This window comes from Leucoraja erinacea, chromosome 6 (assembly GCF_028641065.1).
Source record: "Leucoraja erinacea ecotype New England chromosome 6, Leri_hhj_1, whole genome shotgun sequence".
Taxonomy (NCBI): domain Eukaryota; kingdom Metazoa; phylum Chordata; class Chondrichthyes; order Rajiformes; family Rajidae; genus Leucoraja; species Leucoraja erinaceus.
In genome coordinates this window covers 68,205,077-68,228,703 of record NC_073382.1, presented here as the reverse complement: position 1 = coordinate 68,228,703, position 23,627 = coordinate 68,205,077, and the positions used below count along the sequence as shown (strand labels likewise).

Genomic DNA, 23,627 nt, shown 5'->3' with positions numbered 1-23,627 from the left:
TGCAAAACAAAACTTTTCACTGTACATCGGTTAACGTGATAATAATACACTTAATTCAAAGCAGGACTTGCACAGGTACATACATTTATAAGGGGCACAGATCTGTTGAATGTTCGCAATCTTTTTTCCCCCAGGGTAAGAGAGTCTAAAACTAGAGGACACAGATTTAAGGTGAAGGGGAAATATTTAAAAGGGAACAGAGGGTCAACTTTTTTAAACAGGGTGGTGGACATGTAGAACAAGTTGCCAGAGGAAGCTGTAGAGACAGACATGATTACAATGTTTAAAGGGGATTTGAACAGATACGTGGATGTGAAAAGTCGGGGATTTTGGGGCCAAACACCGGCAAATGGAACTAGCTGAGATATACGTCTGGATCAGCATCAGTGAGTTGCACAAAAGGTCCATTTTCATTAAGGTATAAACTCTATGTCTCTATATCTGGCAATGAAATGCTGGGTTATTATACAATTGTCTTGGAATTGTGTGTTAATTAACGTTTAAAATAACAATGCCATTATTAACAAAACAGAGTTCCTAAATTGTGGTAACACACGAAGTGTTGGAGGAACTCAGCAGGTCAAGCAGCATCTGTGGAGGGAACGGACAGACGGCGTTTCAGGTTGGGACCTGTCAGACATCTCGACATTGGCATCTGAGATACGAAGCAGAAGGTAGATAAAAATGCTGTAGAAACTCAGCAGGTGAGGCAGCACCTATGGAGCGAAGGAATAGGTGACGTTTCGGGTGGAGACCCTTCTTCAGACTGATGTGGGGGTGGGAAGAAGACGGGAAGAGGTGGAGACAGTGGGCTATGGGAGAGCTGGGAAGGGAAGGGGAAAGAGGGAGAAAGCAAGGACTACCTGAAATTGGAGAGGTCAATGTTCATACCGCTGGGGTGTAAACAACCCAAACAAAATGAGGTGCTGCTCCTCCAATTTACGGTGGGACTCACTCTGGCCATGGAGGAGGCCCAGGACAGAAAGGTCTGATTCAGAATGGGAGGGGGAGTTGAAGTGCTGAGCCACCGGGAGATTAGGTTGGTTATTGCGAACTGATCGAAGCGATCGCTAAGTCTACGCTATGTTTCACTGATGTAGAGCAGCTGAGATACGAAGCATGTGGCCGGGAGAAATGGACAGATGTTAACTCTCTAAAGGGAGGGAGGGGGGGGGGGGGGTGTTCCCACAATAAATCGTTCGGATACATCGGACAGTCATTTATTGATTGGAAAGCATGGAAACAGTTCCTTCGCACTAGTGTTTAAGAAGGAACTGCAGATGCTGAAAAATCAAAGGTAGACAAAAATGCTGGAGAGACTCAGCGGGTGAGGCAGCATCTATGGAGCGAAGGATATCAGTCTGAAGAAGGGGTTCGACCCGAAACGTTGCCTATCTCCTTCGCACTAGTTCTGGGTTATTCCGATTTCTCATGCCGCTGCACTCACGGGGCAATTTGTAGAGTCCAATTAACCCACAAACTGACACGTCTTTGGGATGTGGGAGGAAACCGGAGCAAGCCCACGATGTCACAATCAATAGTCAAGCATGTGTTCACCCATTGCAACATTTATAATAGTGCTCCTTATCAAAGTAAAGTAATTAAGTAAACATCATTAAGTAAACACAGCAGATGATTTAACTTCCCAAAGATCAGACGCGCTACGTTGAACCAAAAAGGAAAGTCACAAAACTAAATTTTAAACAAACTGGGAACTGGAAAGTGACCGGAGCAGCGAGGGGAGCAGGCAGATTACCTGCCCTCGACCAGCCATCTGTAAAAACGTAACAAGTTTCGTAATTCGAATACCCCCGTTAATAACACAAAATGCAAAAGATTTAGAAAAGTGAACTGTGCAGGAAGGAACTGCGGATGCTGGTTTAAACCGAAGATAGACACAAAAGTGAACTGCGGCATTTAGCAGCGTCTTCATAGATTCCCTCTTCTACATACTCATCCTGTTCCAAGTCCTGGTCTGTTAACACGTTTGTGCCGCCGGGCGCGTAGTCCCAAACTTTTTCTTGGACAGCGAGATAGTAGGTTCGGGTGAGAGAACTTGCCAGCTCGAAAAGGCTGACGAACAGAAGGATGCGGACGGAACCCATCGCACTTCACCCCAGAGACACTTTGTGCTTGTCTGACGCCAGAGGCGACTTGCAAACAACTGTCTGGGAGCTCTATAGTTCGTGTGTCCTCCTCTCTCCCCGCGTCAGCGAGTCATGTGGGCGCCCGGATAGCCCCTGCCCTGGCGCTTGGACGGGTCAGCCAATCCTTGTGTTTACAGGCTTGCCACTGTGTGGTGGCAGCTTCCTGCGTGACAATTCTGGAACAGCTTCAATTTACTGAAAATGATGATGTGATTTTTTGATACGACTTGAAGCTTGTTGTTCACGTGTGGGATTGGATGTGATTTTAGTCATTATCTCATGAAAAACATTTTCAAGTGTGTTTCCTTTCAAAATGTATAATCTTCAAAAATTATGCAAACGATAAAATAGTTATGTCCATCATTCCAATATGTAAGGGCAGGAATTCAAATCTGGGGAACAGACACCTAATACCCCTTGAAGAAATGAGGAGCTGGTTTAATATTAAATAAAGGACACTTTATTTAACCAAAGGTTACGTGCGGTTCCCGGAGATTCCAGGAGGTTTTTGTCAGTCTCCCTACCTGCTCCCACTACCTGCAACCTCCGGCAACCTCCGGGAATCGCACGGAAACCTTGGGTAGGCGCAAAGTCTCCAGAGGTTTCAATTCAGGTTTCCTAAGTGGGACAGGGGCATAACTCAGCAGGTCAGGTAACATCTCTGGAGAACATGGATAAATGGCTAGGACCAGGGACCCTTCTTCTTACCTGTTGTTCCTGAGACTAATGACACTGGTATAAAATTCAAATGCAACACTGAGCAGAAGTTTGGAAGTTCAGTAAATATTTCTTTACATTGTCACAGCACTGTCTCCAAGGCTACTGCACTGCATATACCCGCTCGCAAAGAGACAGAGCTCTGGAGAAAGCAGGAAGGGCACCCCATTACAGGAAGGATGTGGAGGCTTTCCAGAGAGCACGGAAGAGGTTATCAGGATGTTCCCAGGAGATTAGAGTATTCACTATTAGGAGTCAGAAAACATCTGTGGATGGTGGTGAGGTAGTCTTTTGGGGCAGAATCCTTCATATGGACCAAAGGATAGCTTCTTCAAAGTGTGCATACCATGAAGAGGTTTTGTAGTGGCCTAATAACATGAAGGCACAAGAGTCTACAAATGCTGGAATCTGAAACTAAAAGCGAATAGTTGGAGGAACAGCAGGTCTGGTAGCAAAAGGTCGAGGAAAAAGGACAAATGATGGAGTCCAGGTGACCTGACTTTGCCTGTCCTTTTCCCTCCATCTTTATTGCTTCACCCACTGAGTCCCCTCAGCTGCTTATTTTTTGCACTAGTCTGAAAGGGAATGATTACCCCAAAAGGGTAACAACATACCACCAGGTGCGCCGGGGCGATGGCTGCCCTGCCGGCAGTCTGTTCGTCTTTTCACTATTTTGTTTATTTTTTTAGTTTGTTAAAAGTTTTGTTTTGATGTTCTTCGGTTTGTTTTATGTGGGGGAAACTTTTCTTCAGGTTCTTACCTTCCCGGAGATGTGATTAATTTTCAGATCACATTCTCCGGGCTCCGCGGCCCACCATCGATGGAGCTGGAAGCCTCCTCGGACTATCGTGAACCCCACCGCGGGGTGTGGACTTAACATCGGAGCTGATCTCTTGCCTGGGATCGCTCCCACAGCGGACTTACCATCAAGGCTCGCAGGCTCGGGTGAGGCCGGGTTGGGAGCTCCAACGTCGCGGAAGGTTCGACCAGCCCCGAAGCGAGGTTCGATCATCCAGCGTGGGGGAGCTGCCATCCCCCCGATGCGGGAGCTTGATCGCCTTGATGCGGAGAGCCTGAACGCTGCTGGCTACGGGAGTTAAGATCATCCCGTCAATGGGGGCTCGAGGCCTTGAACTTTATTTTGCCTTCCATCACAGTGAGGAATCTGTAGGAGTCACTGTGGAGGATGTTCATGTTAAAATGTGTTTTTGAAGTGATCTGTTACTTTTAATTGTATGACTGACCTGGCCATTGAAATTCCTTATATGTTGCAAAACATACTTGGCGAATAAAGTGTGATTCTGATTCTGATAAAGCTAAGAAACTGATCAGTAAACAAAGTATTAAGTTGGTCAGAGGATTGGACGAGGTTGGACATTATTGTTGAAAGGGTGTTTCATGTTCTTGGTCAATGGAAGACCATTCACTAAATCAAACGCATTACTTCAGAAGCACGACATGGCAATTTCAAAATGAACCATTCCCCAACTATCAAAGCAGGCATTTCAAGGAAAGTCAATCCATGCAAGTCTTATGGGGCTGTGTACGAGCCAATTCAAGAGTTCTCCTGAGTTTCCCCTGATTTGAACTCGGAGAATTACAGTAATAACTGCTCGTAGGTACTCGGGGCTCTCGTGGGCATTTTTCAACATGTTGAAAAATCTTCGCGAGTCTTCATGAGATTACCGCGTTTCCCGAGTACCTGCGGTTAGCGTTACGAGCCGCTAATGATAAGGCTGACTTAAATTAAAAAATATAAGAAGATATTAAATTGGTTCCTGGGCTAGCTTACAGCTTATATTTAGTCTTAAATTAGGCTTTTCTCCAGTATATTAATACAGAAAGGCAAGTTTAGGCTTGCCTCAGGTTGCTGTGCATTGAGATAATGCATAACTATAACATTTATCTACCATTTGACCAGAGAGGAAGCTAGATTGACCTCACTAAGAGGTATTGACAAATGGCTGCACCCGTTGAGTTTCTCCAGCATTTTTGTGTACCTTGACAAATGGCTAATGCCTTGTTAATATGTAAAATACCTTGCACCAAATGTCCAATGCCTATGAGGGGTGAAGTAACGAGAGAGGAAGCTAGATTGATCTAAGGGGTATTGACAAATGGCCGATGTCTTTAATATGTAAGATATCTTGTACCATATGACAAGATGCCTTTGATGTGACACATTCTGTAGAAACCTTTATTTCCTGTACCTCTGACCATGACTAATGTTTGTGGAATGTGCTATGGTGACAAAAAAACACTATATAATACAATGTACTTCTGTTGTTCGGGGAGGTGAAATGATGACAGTGAAGTGTCTGTATTGCTCACTTGACTGGAGTTCCTTACCACTTCCATCAGCCAATAATAGGTAAAGTTTTGAACTGGTCTATCAAATGTTTGTGAGTTGTCTGTTTACCTAGCGAACCTGTTTGATTGTTATAGAAGTTTTTCACTAAGAGACGTCCCGAGCTCCGACGTATCCGCAACGTACATTATACGTGCTTACCGCGAGTTTGATTTTTTTTGTTCAACTCGGGAGAGCTCTTGAATTACCTCGTACAGTGGGACAGGCCCTTCAGGACAGCTGTATTATTGCAAGAATCCATGGGCAGATTGAAAAGAAACAGGCGCAGCAGTGAGATTATATGGATGATATGGTTTAGCAAAGACAATAATTTAGCAAAGACTTTGGGTGAGTTATGGTGTAAACTGCAAGTCTTGTGATGTTTACAGAATTTGCTGAATGGCCTGAAATAGGTGCATATTGAGATGGATCCTTTGAAAGAAGACTGGTCACAGTGTTGAGACAGTTGCAAAGCTCTGAAGACCCTCTGAGGGATGTAGCAGCAGGCATGTACTTAGTAATACCAATTCAATACAGCACAGCCAGGTTTGAGTTGAAAGCCTTGGTGACCATTCCTAATGGAAAAATTAGAGGAGATGACTTTGGGATTCATAAGATGGTAGTATGAAAAGAGGAAATGTCTGGTGCCTGCAATGATTCAGAACATGAGTTCAGGATGCAAGTCATAGAGATGAAGAATTTAAAGAAGTAGCCAAAGGATACATTGTTGCAATGTGTTCACAGTTTCCAGTAATGTACTAAATACAAGGATTGTAAATGATCTCATCATTGGGAAATATTATTAGACGCTGTGTTAAGCTTTATTTGGCCAGTTCAATCCATGTAGGTGGCATCAAGATCATGCAATTTGATATGTCCAAAATCATGAAAACAATTTTATGGAGAGCAGAAATGCAGAATAGTAAGATTAAACGAGAACTTACCAGTTCGAAGTTTGATCGTTATTTTATGAGTAACGTTGAGGGATTACGTGAAGAACCCGCCAGGACGCATGCGTGTCATTCTTCAAAGCAGTGGTGTGAAATCACAGATAACAGTAATGACTGAACATAGTAAGATTAGAGAAGAGGATACCAGTTGAACTTTATGATCAAGGGTGGGAGCGGAGGGCACGTAATCCCTCAACGTTACTCCTCATAAAATAACGATCAAACTTCGAACTGGTAAGTTCTCGTTTAATCTTACTATTTTACTTCGGAGTCGTGTGAGTGACTACGTGAAGATTTCAAAGCACTGTGATTTCATGCCGTGGAAACGAGTCCATGCATCACATCTGCCTTAATTGACTAAGGGAGGAATTGTGTTAACATGTTTAAACATGAATCCGACATTGAAATCCATGATAAATTTATTAACAACAAATTATAGCCCCTATTTCATGGGGTGAAATCATATTACAGAACTTAAAATTGAATCTGCAAAAGTTCCAGGTTTAACCACTGGTTTATGGTAGAATTGTTGGAAGGTTTTTTCCCTTGACCATCTTGCTGTCTCCAGGATTTGGTCCATCGGTACGTCCAACTCCATAGCTGCCGATGTAGCTGCAGCCCTGGTGGAATGAGATTTGAATATGTTAGTATCCACCCCAGCTGTTGTTAAAACCTGTTTCAGCCATCTGGAAATAGTTTGAACCGACACTTTTTTGTGGGGTTGCTTGTGGCTGATTAGTAGTGCCATCTTATAGCCTCTGATGTTTTTGGTGTTCTCCATATATAACAATAAATGTCTTATTATACAGAGACGATCATCTATAGGGTAAGCCCTAAATTCTATTTTGAGGCCTGATGGTCCCGGTCTGTTCTGTTTCACTAATTCGTGAATATGAAAAGTTATATTTCTTGTTGAAGAAGTCATATTGTCCAGCCTTAACTTATGTAAAGACTGTACCCTTTGTGCTGTGACAAAAGCCATCAGCATGACTGTTTTATGCATCCGTTTTTGCAGGGACAGAGCTGTTGCTGGAGACCAGTTCCTTAGCAATGTTAGGACAATACTCACATCCTATATTTGAGATTCTTGGGGGATTGATATTAAAAATTCCCCTCATTAGTTTGGTTACCAGGTGGTGAGTCCCAACAGAATGATGCTCTGATCCTCGCCATAGATATGCTGAAAGGGAACTTCTGGCACAGTTAATGGCACTGTAACTGAGCCCCTCATCATGGAGGCCTGCCAGGAATTCCAGAACAGACGTTATGTTCATCGAGCTGTAAGTGATGTTGTTTCTGTGACAATATATCTCCCATTTCCTGATGTATACCAGATATTGTTTTTTGGTGGACTGCCTGTGAGTCGCTGAGATAATGTTCAATGTTCGGCCCATCAGTCCCAGTTCCAGTAGAGGTCTCTTTAGACTCTACAAATTAATACGTTTGTCGTATTATGACATGGATGGCTATCCCCAGTTACGGGATGAACCAGCAATTCTGGTCGTTTCAGGATGGTGATACATGGCTCTAAGTCCATGTCGAGTATCACAGGGAACCATGGTTGAGTAGGCCAGACGCCGAGTTTTGTTGTATTTTGCGTAATACCCGACTGATGAGGCAGAAAGGAGAGAATGCATAGAAAAACAATTTCCCCCAATGCAACGAAAAAGCATCTATCGCTGATGCCCCAGGGTCTGGTTCCCAAGAAACATAGTTTGGTAACTGATGATTGAGTCTAGATGCAAATAGATCGATATCTGGTGTTCCATACCGTGCTACAATATCAGCAAATACTTTTATATCCAACATCCATTCGATGTTTTCATTGAATTTGCGTGACCTGGTGTCTGCCACTGAATTTAGGTTACCTGGTAGGTAAGTAACTGATATCCAAATATTTCTCTGGATACACCATTGCCCAATTGTATTAGCCGGATTGTCACATGATGTCGATTTGATTCCACCCATATGGTTAATATATGCCACCACGGTGGTATTGTCAATCTGTAGTCTAACATGCTGGTGATATATTCCAGAACAGTATGACTTTAGGCCATAGAACGCACCCAACATTTCCAGGTAGTTTATGCCAAGTGTCTGTAGTAATGATGCCTCCTGTGCATTCCATCTACCTCCACAGCTGGAGATGGAATTGGTAGCACCCCAACCAAGTGCACTGGCATCAGTTTGTAGCACCACTGAGGGGTTGCTGATAATGATAGGGCTGGAACAATGCTGAATGTTATCCCTCCACCATTTTAATTCCATATTTGCTTTGATTGGTAGCTTCATTGGCCTGTCGAAATGACCAGCATTAATTTTGAGTGCTTGTATTTTTGCCCTTTGTAAATTTTGATAATACAAAGGTCCAAATTGTGTGGCTGGAAAAGCAGCTACTTTTTTGCCAATCACCCTTGCTACCAATCTGATAGATGGTTCACTGATGTCAATGAGGTTGTTGCAGGCCTCAGTTAAGACTGTAGCCTTGTCCTTTGGTAAAGTCACCGACATGTGAACTGAGTCAATAGTGAACTCCAAATAATCCATTATGGTGGAAGGCGTTAGTTTAGATTTAACTGGATGGATGATAAACCCCAGTTTCTCAAACAATTGTTTGGTGGCTGATACAGCTAGTTGGGCTAATTCCAAAGTTTAGCCCACAATCAATATATCATCTAGATAGGCCATGATCATATGTTTTTATTTCCGAAGAAACGCTAGGGCTGATTTCAAAATATTTGTAAACAGCCTGGGAGCTGATGTTAATCCATTTGGTAGAGCTCTATACTGCCAGTGCTGCCCCATCCAGTTGAATTTTAAATAACGTCTGTGATCAGTCTGTATGGGCACTGAATAGTAAGCATCTTTTAGGTCGATGCTAGCCATAAAGTAATCCGTGGAAATCAATTGTTTGGCAGTAACAAAGGTTTCCATTTTTAAATGAATATACTGCACAAATGTATTCAATTTGGTGAAATCTATGATGATGCGACAACCACCAACTTTTTTGTTTTTGGTAAAGATATTAGACACAAATTCCAGAGAATCGTGTTGGGTTTTTTCAATAACCCCCTTAGCGTGGAGTCTCACCAGTTCAGCATGTGCTACCAATTTTTCTTTTTGTGAAAGTACGAACGTTCAGTTTGGTACATGCTGAACTGGGGCTATTTCTGTGCACAAATTCAATGGTATATCCCTGGATACTGTTTAGGATATAAGTGTTTGTTGTTAAAGCACTCCATGCCTCCCAAAAGAAGTGTAATCTCCCACCGATATGTGTATTATCCACACTTCCTATAATTTGTAAGGGACCAGACTCACCTACCTCCATGGTTACCAGTGGAAAGTTTACTTCTTCCTGTGTAGTCTTCGAGGAGGTTGAGGCGCCGGTGTCTGGGTTTGGGTTTGGGGTTTGCGCATTTTCCACGAAGGCTGGTCTGGGCCATGGCCTAAAAAAGACCGCTGTGCTGTATGTCCGGCCTTTGAGCTTTCACCGGCTTCTGATTGTCTTGCTCTGCTGGTGGGTGCGTAAGGGTGCTGTCTTTGAGTGTAGGAGGTCCTTCCTGTTGTCGCCTTTATGAGCCCCAGGGTTTTTGCCTCCTCATCGAGCTCCTTCTTTCTCCTTCCTGCACCCCCTGCACACTTGTTGTTTGTGCAGCAAACCCCTCTTCAGGGTCAGCCCAGAATTGACCCCCAGTACTCCCCTCTGTTGAGGGAGATGCACTGTGCAGCCCTATGTAAGGTGCTGCTGTGGGTGTTTTGTATAACCCATGGTGACTAGACTCCATCTCCCGGAGTCTGTCACATTGGAGCATCTGCTCCATAAGCCACTCCATTTGGCCCCAGCAACGCTGGTCCCCACGGCATTTCTTGCAGTCCGACTTGTCAGAGTCAACGGCTCTGTTCTGTATAGCCTTCGCGCCCGGCCGTGGTATTGATCTGGCCGGCGCGGGTGCCAAATCGGGCACAGCTGATCCCACTTACGGTGATCTGGTGATCTGCCCGCAACTCTGCGGTTTTTCCCAGCCAGTGCAGCCCTTGTGGACTCTTGTCCATAGTTTCCCCTGTGAAAAACAGCACGGGAAACAAAAAACGACCGCAGAGTAATCCCCTTACCTGTCGGTCTCGGTTTTAAACTTGCCGCTGCAGGGGAACGCTCCCTCCGCCTGCCGTTTCGACTTGTCAGAGTCAACGGCTCTGATCTGTCTAGCCTTCCCGCCCGGTCGTGGTGTTGATCTGGCCGGTGCGGGTGCCAAGTCGGGCACAGCTGATCCCACTCACGGTGATGCTGGTGCCTTCAGCTGCTGCTGGCTGCCCGCAACTCCGTGGTCCTCCCCAGTCAGCTTAGACGCAGCCCTTGTGGACTCCATTTTTGTCCATAGTTTCCCCCTGTAAAAAACAGCACGGGAAACAGAAATGACCGCAGAGTAATTCACTTACCTGTCGGGCTCGGTTTCAAAATTACCGCTGCGGGGGAACGCTCCACCCCGCCTGTCGTTTCGCAATGCGTGAAACAATATGACACGCATGCGTCCTGGCGGGTTCTTCACGTAGTCACTCACGTGACTCCGAAGTAAAATAGGATGTAAAGCCAGATGAGTTTGAGGCCTGCTTGGGGAGGAAGTCCACTGGAATTATTAGTGCCTGAAATGAATACCAGAGATCTCTCTGCAGATGGTAGAGAAGACATGTATCTCAAGGGGAGTCCAAGAGATCAAGTGAATTCAGAATTGGTTGAATTTACAAATGCACATTAAAACTGATAACATACTGTATTAAATGTGTAAATAGTTTTGTTGATTGTATGGATTTTTTAAGGGATTCCAGTATACTCTATATATGTGTGTAGGGTGCCTTTGTAAATTAGTTTGTGCCATGGAACATGACTGAAACATTATTCTACTCAGACATGGTTGTTTGTTTGACATGGTTAGTGTTTGCTAACCTATCAATTTCCATCATCCAACTGCCTCGCTCTCCCTTTCATGGGTAGAGGGGTATATTATCACCCCACAGATGCAACAACAGGTCACAGACTCCGCTGTCCGGGTTGCCGGACACAGAGGAGGAAGGCAACCTTCATCCCCAGGGCTGTCCAGCTTTTTAATGCTGATCACTGACTCATGAACATATGAAATGAAATAACCTTCTATATACACTTTTTAATTGAAGCACTTAGGAAGCACTTTAAAACTATTGCTATGTGTTGAATGTTGATGTGCGGTGTGTGTTGTGTGATTGTGCAGTGTGTCTGTGAAATGCGTGTGTTGGTTGATTGTGCAGTATGCGTGCTGCTTATGTTTGTTGATTGTGTCCCTTTTTAAAAAGCTACTGTAATGCGCCTTTTTAAATTGCCCCTCGGGGACGAATAAAGTGCTTTGAATTAAATTGAATAGCACAACACTGGAACCTCGTGTATAGACAAGGTGTCCACCAATGTCTGCATTGCATCTTTGGGCCATTTCATGGTCTGAATCAGCAGATCTTCCAGGTTGCTCTCAGCAATCTTTGGGAGTGTTGCTCTAGTTTCTCTGGGTGTGTTAAATAATCTTAGTCGGTTGACAACCCTCCCTGCTATGATGAATTCATACTCTTTTCTGAAGAGGATGATGTTCCTCCATTCCGGCATTATGAGGAGAGAAGATAAGTGTAAAAGATTAAATAGTCTTCAATCACATGACAGACCCCCAGCAAAAGTCAATCAATGCTTATTGTTTTAATAAGTAACAGACATTTGCCATAATAATAAAACAAAACAATCTCTGGTGTTCAGCCCAAGAAGTTGAACATATCCTGAAAATATGCCATTCTTTTGATAAAGAATCAGCTATTTGTATAGGATGTTTCAGGTGAATGGTGGGATGACTAGTGGAGCAGGAGTTTGTACAAAGAAGTAAAGAAGCGCAGACCTATCATTGGGTATAAGGAGGATTGTAGAATAATCGATGGTTTTACCTGACCAGACACTCCATGAAGTCGAAAAGTGAAATACATCAGATGTTGCAAAGAGTTTGGCACTAAACAGGTGTCCCTTTAAAATGGGTGCTAAGAGTCAAATGTCCCGGCTATAAAAATAACAAGCTGCCGCCACTGTAGATGAAATTGAGCATGCATCCAGAAGTCTTATTGTTTTCAGTTTAATTCTAGATAACTGGCTGCACAACGTCACAGTAGTTCCTATGATTACCAGATTGATTACAATCAATTTTACAAAAGTAAATCGATTACTATTTTTTGCCTCCCCCAGGAGATCACGAGGTTCTTGGGGTGGAGAGGGGTGATAGCGGTATAAAGGGGAGGGTAGTGTCTTGTGTTCTGTGTCTTGTGTCTACTGTTTGTGGGTAAGTGTGTCTGTTTAGTGTTCAGCCATGAGCGAATGGCGGTGCGGGCTCGACGGGCCTGGTGGTCTACTCTCGCACCTACTTTCTATGTTTCTATGTTTCTATGTTACTATTGAATAGTCTCTTATCAAAAAATGGTTAGATTCATCCAGTGATAGTAGTTAATCAAGCCCCTGATGTCATTAGAGGTGGCCAAATACAGCTAATTATTGCGTCAATAATATAATGTGCCCGAGTTGAAGAGAATGGATGATTAGCAAGAGTTTTTCTTCCTGATATGAAAGGAAACAAACAATCTGAATCCTATAAGGTAATTAATATTGTTTAGAGATGGTGTAATGTCCACTGGAACTACAACTACATTTACATTGCACATTTGAAACAGGACGACATTTCAAAGAACATACAGAATAGTGAAAGGCTTGGATAGAGTGGTTGTGGAGAGGATGTTTCCGCTAGTGGGTCCAGGACTAGAGGTCATAACCTCAGAATTAAAGGACGTTCTTTTAGGAAGGAGATGAGGAGAATTCTTTTTTGTCAGAGGGTGGTAAATCTGTGGAATTTGTTGCCACAGAATGCTGCGGAGTCCGTCAGTGGATATTTTTAGAGATAGATAGATTCTTGATTAGTATAGGGGTCAGGGGTTATGGGGAGAAGGCAGGAGAATGGGGTTAGGAGTGAGAGATAGATCAGCCATGATTGAATGGCGGAGTAGACTTGATGAGCTGAATTGCGTAATTCTACTATCTCTTATGACCTTATGACCTCAAGCACTTTGTGGTAAGAAGATGAAGCAAAAACGGAGTTACAGGAGAAAATGGCTAGTTTTAAGTTTACTTAAGTTTAATAGGTGTTTTAAAGATCTTAAAGTAAGTAAAGAGATGGAGAGTGGAAGGAAGCTCTGAGATTAATTATTCATTTGTACATATGTCTGATACAGGTGGAACAATACCCTCCTGCATTAGTGGAACAAATGTTTTTGCGATGATGCAATGCTGGATGAAGTTACCCAAAATGTGAAAAGTGAAATCACGGCAGAATTTGAACACAACGATACAACATATAAACAAGAGGCATTGAGATCCAGGTTCAAATGTAGGTCTGCAGGTATCATGTTGATGAATGGATTATAATGGCAAAGCATTCCAGTTCAGAGTTTTAGATGATGTGAAACAAATGCTCTGTTATTCTAATCTGGATTTAATTTGTCCATCAACCTGATACTTGCAGACCTATATTGGCACCTGGGCATCAATGCCCTCCCTATATTTAAATGTCGTATCGTTGTGTTCAAATTACTCCTTGGCTTCACATTTCCACGTCTCAGGTAACTTTATCCAAGTTCACCAAGTTCATCCAGGAATCGATTAGCGAAGTCTGGAAGTAACTTTCCCAGTAGAGGAACAACCAAACAGAGGTGGAGATAGTTATTGTTATGGAGATAGGTGCAATTTGTAATGTAAAGTATAAGAAATTAAACATAATGCAGAAGATGCAAACAGTCAAAGAGTCATGGAGTTATACATCATGTTTTTCAGCCCTTTAAACTAAACCCATGACAATCATCAAGCATTCATTTACACTAATACATTGTATTGCTTGCTATCAACTGCACTGTCACCACCCTCCCCCCAGACAAATATATACACACACACACACACACTTCCCTGTCCCTCAGATTTACTGCTCACCTAGACACCAGGAGCAATTTACAGACATCAATTAACCTTCAGACTTGCACATCTTTACAATTTGTAAGGAAACTTGAAGCATCCAGAAAAAACCCACGCAGTCACAGGGAGAACATGAAAACCCCACATGGCCAGTACTGGATTAAACCCAAAACGCTGGAGCAGTGAGGCAGCATCTTTTTTCAGCTGCGTGCTGTACCTAACCACTTGTTGGCTCAGAAAGATTATAGCAGAGTTCAGCCTATTTTTATTATTATTTTTATTGCATTGTTATTGTTTGGTTTTTCGAGTATGTGTGTATGTATATATATCTATATATTTATATATAAACATATGTGAGTATGTGTGCATATATACACACTGAACTTTTTATTCTCTCTCGTTTATCATATTATATACAGTGTACTATGTTTCCATATTCTGTTGTGCTGCAGCAAGTAAGAATTTCATTGTCCCATCTGGGACATCTATATCTATCTATTTACCTACCTTCCTACCTACCCACCCACCCTACCTACCTACCTACCTATCCATCTATCTATCCTATTTTCTTTGTAGTAGCCATTTAGCTTAACTCAGTATGTTATAACTATAACCAGTTACCTTTAAATTTTATCTGCCTGTAATTATGTGGATGGGATTTATTACGTAGTCGGAGGCGTGTTTGCAGCTGAGATTCTCGTGCAGAAGCCCTTGTAGTTTTTAGTTTAGTTTGAAGAAGCATGGGGGAGAGGTCACAGCTTTCAACCATGCACGAGTTCCACCATGCACGAGTTTAACTACAAGTAAGATCAAATTGTACTTAAACAAGAAGAAGTTTGAATAAATATCTTACTGTTTTTACTACATCAATAAAGAAACTATTAATTAAAAGGCTGTGTTTTGAAGATTTATCTTTGGACTGCATTGTATCTCATGGAGAGCTCGTGAATGCGTTTCGATAATCTCCTAACCCCTGTCTTCAATCATAGTGGCGAGAGGAAAGATTCCATGAACAATATAATAATCTGTCACTATACCATTCTTTCTATTCTTTCTATCTATATATCTATATTTATATCTACCTACATATATCTATCTATACATAACTAAAACTGATGTTTTTATCTTCCAGTTTGTGCAGTCTTTCTATTTGCACAAAAACAGTTTGCGATAGCGCCACGATTTTTCGCCAGTTCACTCACCGTTCTCCGATGCCACGATTGCACCAAGTTTCGTACCGATCGGTTGAATGTCGTAAAAGTTAACGAGGTTTAAAAAATCTTAAAAACCGCGCGTGCTCAGACGGACCTCTTCTCCTGCCATTCAGTGCCGCGCGGATTAGTCTCTTCCCCGTGTCACTCACCGGGATAGTCCGCCCCTTCCTGCGCCATCGTGTCTTTACTGGAGTTGAGGATGGCCGGCGGATGTTTCCAACCGGACACAATTTTCGGAGGGACCCGAAGCAGCTCAGCCCAAAGCAGCCCAGACACAAAGCCCAGACACAAGCAGCCCAGACACAAACAGCCCAGCCACAAGCAGCCCCCAGCCACAAACAGCCCAGCAGACACAAGCAGCCCAGACACAAGCAGCCCAGACACAAACAGCCCAGCCACAAGCAGCCCAGACACAAGCAGTCTAGCCACAAGCAGCCCAGACACAAGCAGCCCAGACACAAGCAGCCCAGACACAAACAGCCCAGACACAAGCAGCCCAGACACAAGCAGCCTAGCCACAAGCAGCCCAGACACAAGCAGCCTAGCCACAAGCAGCCCAGACACAAGCAGCCCAGACACAAGCAGTCTAGCCACAAGCAGCCCAGACACAAGCAGCCCAGACACAAGCAGTCTAGCCACAAGCAGCCCAGTGTCTGAGACCCAACGTCAGAGACCCAGCCAGCGTGGGATTCCCAGCCCAGCCTCGGAGACCCAGCCCAGCCCCGAGTCGGAAATGTCGCCAATGTCGCCAAATGGACACCCCACAACAACCCCCCCCCCCCCCCCCCCCGACAAGCCCCCCCCACACACCCCTCACCCACATTCACACTGGTCTCCTCTTTCCTGATTTTTCATGTCAATCCTTTAGTTTTGTGAACTTTCAACCATGGTTATCTATATCTCTCGATTCTCAGACAAAGATCAATGTCCATACAAGCCCTTTAATAATGTGTTAACTTGATTCTATTGGCTCTTTGTGTTCAAATTCCCATAGCCATTGAAGACTCCACCAGGGCCATTGATTCACAATCGTTCTGTCAATGTTTACCATTATCTCCCTCCCTCACACAAATCATTCACATCCCTTCCTAACACATTCTACCTGAAACCTTCCAATCTAGAACAACAACAGTTCAAAATCCCCTTGTCTAACAACCATTAATCACCATTAATCTAACAACAACACAAGTTTGGTCTGGCTCTTTATTTGAAAATGTTCTAAAGAACAGACTCTGCAAAATCACTGGCAATTACAAAATCAAAGATATTTATAATGATTAACATCAGAACATATATAGTTTACATATTAGCTATGCAGTTCTTTAACCATTAACTTACTTTGCTAGGTTTCCATCATGCCTTAAAATTGCATTTTTACATTCTATTAACCAGTAAATGAGGGGCTTGGTTTGTCTTTGCAACATCCCTGATCAAGATCCGCACATTACTACTGTTGTGGCACGGAATAACTTGGAGACCCTCGGACTATCTTTGATCAGACTTTGCTGGCTTTATGTTGCACTAAACATTATTCACCTTATTCCCTTTATCATGTATCTGTACACTGTGTGGATGGATCGATTATAATCACTTATTGTCTTTCTGCTGACTGGTTAGCATGCAACAAAAGTTTATCACTGTACCTTGGTACACATGACAATAAACTAAACTCACTCAACTCAGTGACTATAGATGTAAAAGATCTTTATTCAGCAAACACATGGGGGAGACCTAGTGGAAGAATCTCCTGAGATTCAAACATCTAGTTTTTCTATTTCTAATGGGCCTGTCCCACTTAGGCGATTTTTCAGACGACTGCCGGCGACTGTCAAACCTGAGAAACCAACGGCTGGAACAGCGACTGTCAGAGTGGATCACACACACACATACACACATCGCTTCCTTCACCAGCCAGTTATGCAGGCGGGGGACAGAGCAAGCGGGAGGGGGGGGGGGGGGGATTCACACGGTGCAAAGCCAATGTGATACAGACAAACACCACGATGAACAGGAAGGTTGACGCTGTAATTAAAACGGTGAAAGCACAATGTACGGGAAGGGTCACTTAAGTCCTTTAAAAGAGGACTTGTCCATGTCAATGTTTTTCAAGACACCCAATACCTCCTCCTCTTCATATTAAAATGCTCTAGAATATCAATATCATGTTCCATCTCACCATCATCCATGTATTTTTTGGACTTTGGTTTGCTATCTATTTAGCACATGTCTTGAACTTTGGTACATGGACAAAGATACTTAGACAGGTACAAGGATAGGAATGGTTTAAAAGAATATGGGCCAAATGCAGGCAGGTGGGATTATTGTAGATAGGGCATCTTAATCAGCATTGGGCAAGTTGAGCTGAAAGGCCTATTTCCATGCTGTATAACTCACAGTAAAATTGATGTGAATGGAGAGATTTTGGTAATTGATCAGGTGAGCTTGAACCCTTTTCCCACAGAAGAAATAGGAGCAGTTGATCTTAAATGCAACCACTTGCTATTGTGACTTATTGCTTCTAGATCCTTGTATGCGGTGAAACCTTCTCCTCCTCTTCCAGACATTTGTCAACATATCAACAGTTCCTTGTTCTCACCTACCACCTGCCTCATTCTTTCCTAAGTGCAAAGCACCAGCTTCATTCTCCTTACTATAAGATAAAGCACTCCAGCCACCTCACAGCTACATGGGTCACCAGACTCTCACCAACCAGTAATACTCAAAGCCTTGCTTCCAGTTCTCCCCCACCGATTGAACCTTGAGGGGCACATTAGCCAGACTCTAAAGCTCTTCCTGACATTATATTGGGATTCTGAGAAAATCCCATGAAATCCAATACTCCGAAATCTAGCTCATACTGTACACCCTGCATCCCACGTTCACCGAGTCACTGATAAAATTAAAACATGCATAGTTACAAAAATTACAAGAATCCATCATGATTTCAGAGAGAATCGATAGGTAATAAATAACTAAAGTGAACCTTACACTGGGACTCTCAGTGACTGCGTTGAGTCTGCATACAACTGGAGTTATTGGACACCAGGTGGCATCATTCTACCTCTTTGCTACAAATATTCTTCAGCCGACCCGGATTTCAAGAATTTGTTCCATTCTGTTTTTGTGAATTCTGAGGTGGCTAATGAGAGCGTGTGAAAATTGTGAATTCTTCCACAGATGAGGCCAGAAGTCCCTAATAGGGCAGTTGGATGGGTTTGTGATATGATACATACCTTCCATGTCTATGCTGAAATCTGCATGTTCTCCTTGGACACAAGGTTCACATCTGCACTTTTAGTTTCAGTTTTATTTAGTTTAGAGATACAGCGCGGAAACAGGTCCTTTGGCCCACCGAGTCCGCACTGACCAATGATTCCTGCACATTAACACTATCCTACGCACACTAGGTCCAATTTACATTTATACCAAGCCAATTAACCAACAAAACTGTACGTTTGGAGAGTGGGAGGAAACCGAAGATCTCGGAGAAAACCCACACTCTTTCGGGGAGAACGTACAAACTCCATACAGACAAGCACCCGTAGTCAGGATGGAACTGGGGGTCTCTGGTGCTGTAAGGCAGCAACTCTACTGCTGCACCACCGGGCCACCCTTTGAGCAGTGTTCAGCCAGGAAATCCCAGGAGTCAATGACGACGTTGCAATTTTTCAACAAGACTCTGAGCCACAAATCACTCAAATGCTATTGGGTTATTTGCAGGTTCTAACCTAGGTTGGTTTGTATATTTACAGGGGAGACAGAGATAAGGAGTCTGCAAGAAGGGTCCTGACCTGAAACGTCACTTATCCCTGTCTGGCAGAGATGCTGCCTGACCCGTTGAGTTGTTCCAGCATTTTGTGTTCCACACAAAGTTCCAGCATTCAAAGTTCCTTGTGCCAACCTATGTGAGGATGCAATTCATTGAGTACAGTTCAAACTTCAACACCATAATACTGAATATACTCATCTGTAAAGTGGGGATTAGCCTTTAGGCTTCCACCCACAACTGGTTTCTAACTTCGCTCCGTCGGTTAGAATTGGTCATAGCATTTCCTGATCCTCAATATTGGTGCTCCTCAGGGTTGTGTGCTCAGTCCCCTCCTCTACTTCTTGTACACCCATGACTGGGTGGCCAAGTCCAGTGCCATGAGTGTTGGCCGGATCAATAACAATGGTGTGATGGAGTATAGGAAAGAGATAAGGATCCCTGCACCATGGTAGCAGAAAAACAATCTAACTCTTAGTGTCAGCAAAATGAAAGAGTTGACCCAAGCAAGCAGGTGATGAACACAACACTGTCCTCATCTATGTAAAGATGGTCGACAGTTTTAGGTTCTGCAACATCCATCTCACCAGCAACCTAATCTGGTCCCTTAACATTGATGCGGTGCTCAAGGCACATAGTGTATTTACTTTCTTGGACATGTGAGATGATTCAGCATGTCCACGAGGATTGTCTTGAACTGCTAATGATGTGCTCTAGAAAGTATTCTGATGGGATGCATACAGTCTGGCAATGCAACTGCTCTCGACCACTTGAACCTGCAGAGTGTGATGACAGCCAGTGGCGGAAATCCCGGAGGGGCCAGGGGGAACATGTCCCCCCTCTGTTTTGAGAGCTGGGAGACGATCCCCCCCCCCCCCCCCCCCCCCCAATTTTTTGTAATCCGAATTTTAAAACCCGGTGAAATCTCCGCTTCCTGCAAGACAGTGGGGGTGGGGCTACTAATCAAGGGCGCTGATTGGACGAGAGAGACGTCGGTCAGCAGGCAATGGGGGCGGGACATGATGATTGAGTGCGAAGATTAAAGGAGGGAGGTGTCGAAAGTAAGGGGGTCGGACTGAGGATAGAGTGCGGTGATTGGAGGAGGGAGACGTGCCCAGGTCATAGGGTCACAACGGCAGCCCTGGACACAGACCTGCGCCTCATCTGCAGCCAGGATCGATCCCGGCCGGCTCTCCGCGCTGCAATCGCTGCCGAACCTCCACTGAACCATCCCTGTCCCCACCTGATTAGCCAGCACGGAGAAGCAACGCTAGCTCCACGGCTCCAGACTGGTATTCCGTCAGTCCAGGCAGGGCTGTAGGTTAACCCGGCGAGACAGGCAGAGTTGAGCTGCATTTAGGGCTGGATTGAGCTGTAATTACCATTCACAGGGCCCACAGAAGTCTCCGAAGCCTCGCGTGTGTGTGTGTGTGAGCCACCAAGAAATTGTGTTCCCCCTGTCCCCTCCATAGTTTGATAGTGATTTCCGTCACAGCCTAGTCTGTCACAGGCTTGTCACATCCCTCCATCCAGCCCATCATCACGGTGCATTACATCAGGAAGGCTGGAAGAATCGTCAAGGCCATTCCTTTTTTTTAATTTTTGCCTATGGGGAAAAGCTACAGGAGTGTGAAACCCCAGATGTCCAGACATACTGTAAGAAGAAGGCTCTCAACCCGAAATGGCACCTATTCTTTTTCTCCAGAGATGTTGCCCGACCCACTGAGTTACTCCAGCATTTTGTGTCTGTCTTTGGTGTAAACCAGCATCTGCAGTTCTTCCTACACATAAGAACAGCTTGTTCCACACAGTAATCTGACTCCTGAGCCAATAACTTCTTTGACACTCCTTACCCGAGGTGCTGGCATGTACTCTTACATTTAGTTCCAGTTGGTTATTCTCTCATTGAACTTGAGTACTTTTCTTACCTTGCAGATTGCACTTCAATCTTTGCACCTTTCTGCTGTTTTACATTTGTCTTTATACTTATTGTTGTATTTATCATTAACGTGCATACTGCATACTGTGAGCTTCATGTGAATAAGGCGTTTCATTACACCTCGATGTCAATGACAATCAACTAATCTGAATCTGAATCTGACATAAAATAATTCACAGTGAGAACAGGGGCATTTAAATATGGAAACCTGGCTGCAGGATAATCAAGGCCGTGAGCTGAATGTTCAAATAGTAGATTTGATATTTAGGAAAGACAGGCAAGAAGGAAAGGAAACGGGGTGGTATCATGCTTTCATTAATGAGTGGGATCAGTGCAGTCATTACAAAGAATTGATCTTAGCGTGGCAGATTGAATAGGTGGTTTCAATTTGTAGGAAATGCTAGAATTGGCTAGATTTATATTTGCTGGAGAGTAGAAGAGTGAGAAGGGACTTAATTGAAACTAATAAGATCCATCCTCGGGATTTTGGCAGGGTGGATGTGTAGAGGCTATTTCTTCTTCTGGGAGAATCTTAGAACTTGGCACGACTGTTTAAAAACGAGATCATCCATTTAAAACAGAGATGATGCTTATTTTCTGCTCTCTGACAATTGCAAGCCTTTTTCCCTTTTCCCGACAAGCAATATCTTTAAATATTTTTGCAGATGAGGTGGATAGGTTCTAAGTAAGCAACAGAGCAAAAGGGTAGATAAGAAAGTCCTACACTCAAAACCATGCTGACTATCCCTAATCAACCATTGCCTTTCTAAATGTATATGCATATCTTATCCCTCAAAATACTTTCTAATAATTAGACTTACTGATCTATACTTTGCTTTGCAGCTCCTCTTAAATAGACTTTAGCCAAACTCCAGTCTTCCAGCATCTCACCCATGACTAATGATGATTCATAGATCTCTGTTATATAACATTAAATAAATTCTAATAACTTACTTACTTCACAAAATTGCTGCCTGAATACTAAGTATTAAAGCATTCTCTGTTTCCATTATATTCCACAACATTAAACCATTGTTAAGTTCCACTGGCAGTAATACATTAGTCTACAGTAGCTGCCTATTCATTCAAACTGTTTCATAGTAGCAGGATCAAGTCTTTGAACACAGCAAGCTGCAGAAGCAAGTCACCCATTCAGAAAGTGAATTATTAACATATTTTTGACAGATACTTTATATTACTCCCTTTATGCTTCTGTATTACCAAACTTTTATCATCTGGTCATAAATCCTTACATATAAAAAGAGATTCATCTTGTTTCCTGAATTGCAAATACCTAACTGAGTAGATAAGGAGTCATCATAGGATATAAAGGCAAACTGTGCTCTGGTTTTATAACATTAATGTGAAACCAAAGTTGCTCGTGTTTCAGAATGAAAATGGCTTATCCTTGAGAGGTTATATAAAATTCAGGTATGAATTTTTGAGATAACCATTTTTGAAAATGAATGTCTTCCACCAGAGAGACTGGGTAATTCACATTATGATTATGTCGTGCTACAGTTCATTAAGAAGATGATTGCCCAATTCATTGGAAATTGTATTAGTTAGAGATGTACAACTGGTAGATCGGACTGATCTCAGTAAATTACATGATTTGCTTTAATGCATTTGACAAATTCCAGCTTTCTGCTGCTTTATGTTTCACACAGGAGTGAGGATGATGCTCAAGTAGCTGATTGAATGCATTACGTTTGTCTAGTTTGGCAAGTCTGCAGGTTGTGTTCCCATTTAACTATATTGAACTGTGGGAGGAAGGAATTGCAGATGCTGGTTTAAACCGAAGATAGTTACAAAATGCTGGAGTAACTCAGTGGGACAGGCAGCATCTCTGGGGAGAGGGAATGGAAGAAACATTACCCATTCCATCTCTCCAGTTCCCATTGAGTTACTCCAGCATTTTGTGTCTTTCTTTGAACTGTGGGAGACGGCCATTTGTATGTTAATTAAACCTCCAGCCAGCTGCCTTTTCTGGGAGAAATGGGCCAAGGCACATTTCTGTGGGAATGGGATAAAGTTGCATCTATCGTGGAGATTGGGAAGTTAACTTTAAATCATAATCAAACTTTTAAACCTTCTTGAATACAGGAGTGATGGAGATGGCTGGAAACGTAATTGTCACATCAAAAATTTAGGAGCTCAGATTTGGAGATCTTTGAAGGTGAAAGAATGAGATTTCAACAGAATTTTTCTCATGTGTTTCTGTCTCGAGGGCCTGAATGAACTTCTATTTTTTAGAACAAATGGAAAGTGAATATCATAGTTGAGAATTTATTTATTGGTAACCTGGGACATTCCACCTAGCAAAGGAAAAGGAAAGAGATTTAAAGAACTGTTCAAAATTATGAATTACTGAAGTAGAGGAATTAAGGATAAGCAGTGTACAGTGAAGAAGGTTTGTTAAGTAACAAAAAATGATTTAGGATAATTGGCAAAGAAAGCTGATGTGAGATGATATTTTTCAGCCGTGAAAGGATTTATCTTTAACAAATAGTGGAAGGAGTCTAATTTGTGA

General features: G+C 43.1%; 1 protein-coding gene across 1 annotated transcript in view; it reads right to left on the bottom strand.

The window, feature by feature from the left end:
• LOC129698427 (ferroxidase HEPHL1-like) overlaps nucleotides 1–2,215 on the bottom strand; it is a 75,896-nt gene extending 73,681 nt beyond the window's left edge. The window contains exon 1 of the mRNA XM_055637571.1: nucleotides 1,954–2,215. Coding sequence (XP_055493546.1) covers nucleotides 1,954–2,105 — 152 coding nt within the window. The 5' untranslated portion in view covers nucleotides 2,106–2,215. The remainder of the gene's footprint in view (nucleotides 1–1,953) is intronic.
• Between the last annotated feature and the right edge of the window lie 21,412 nt (nucleotides 2,216–23,627).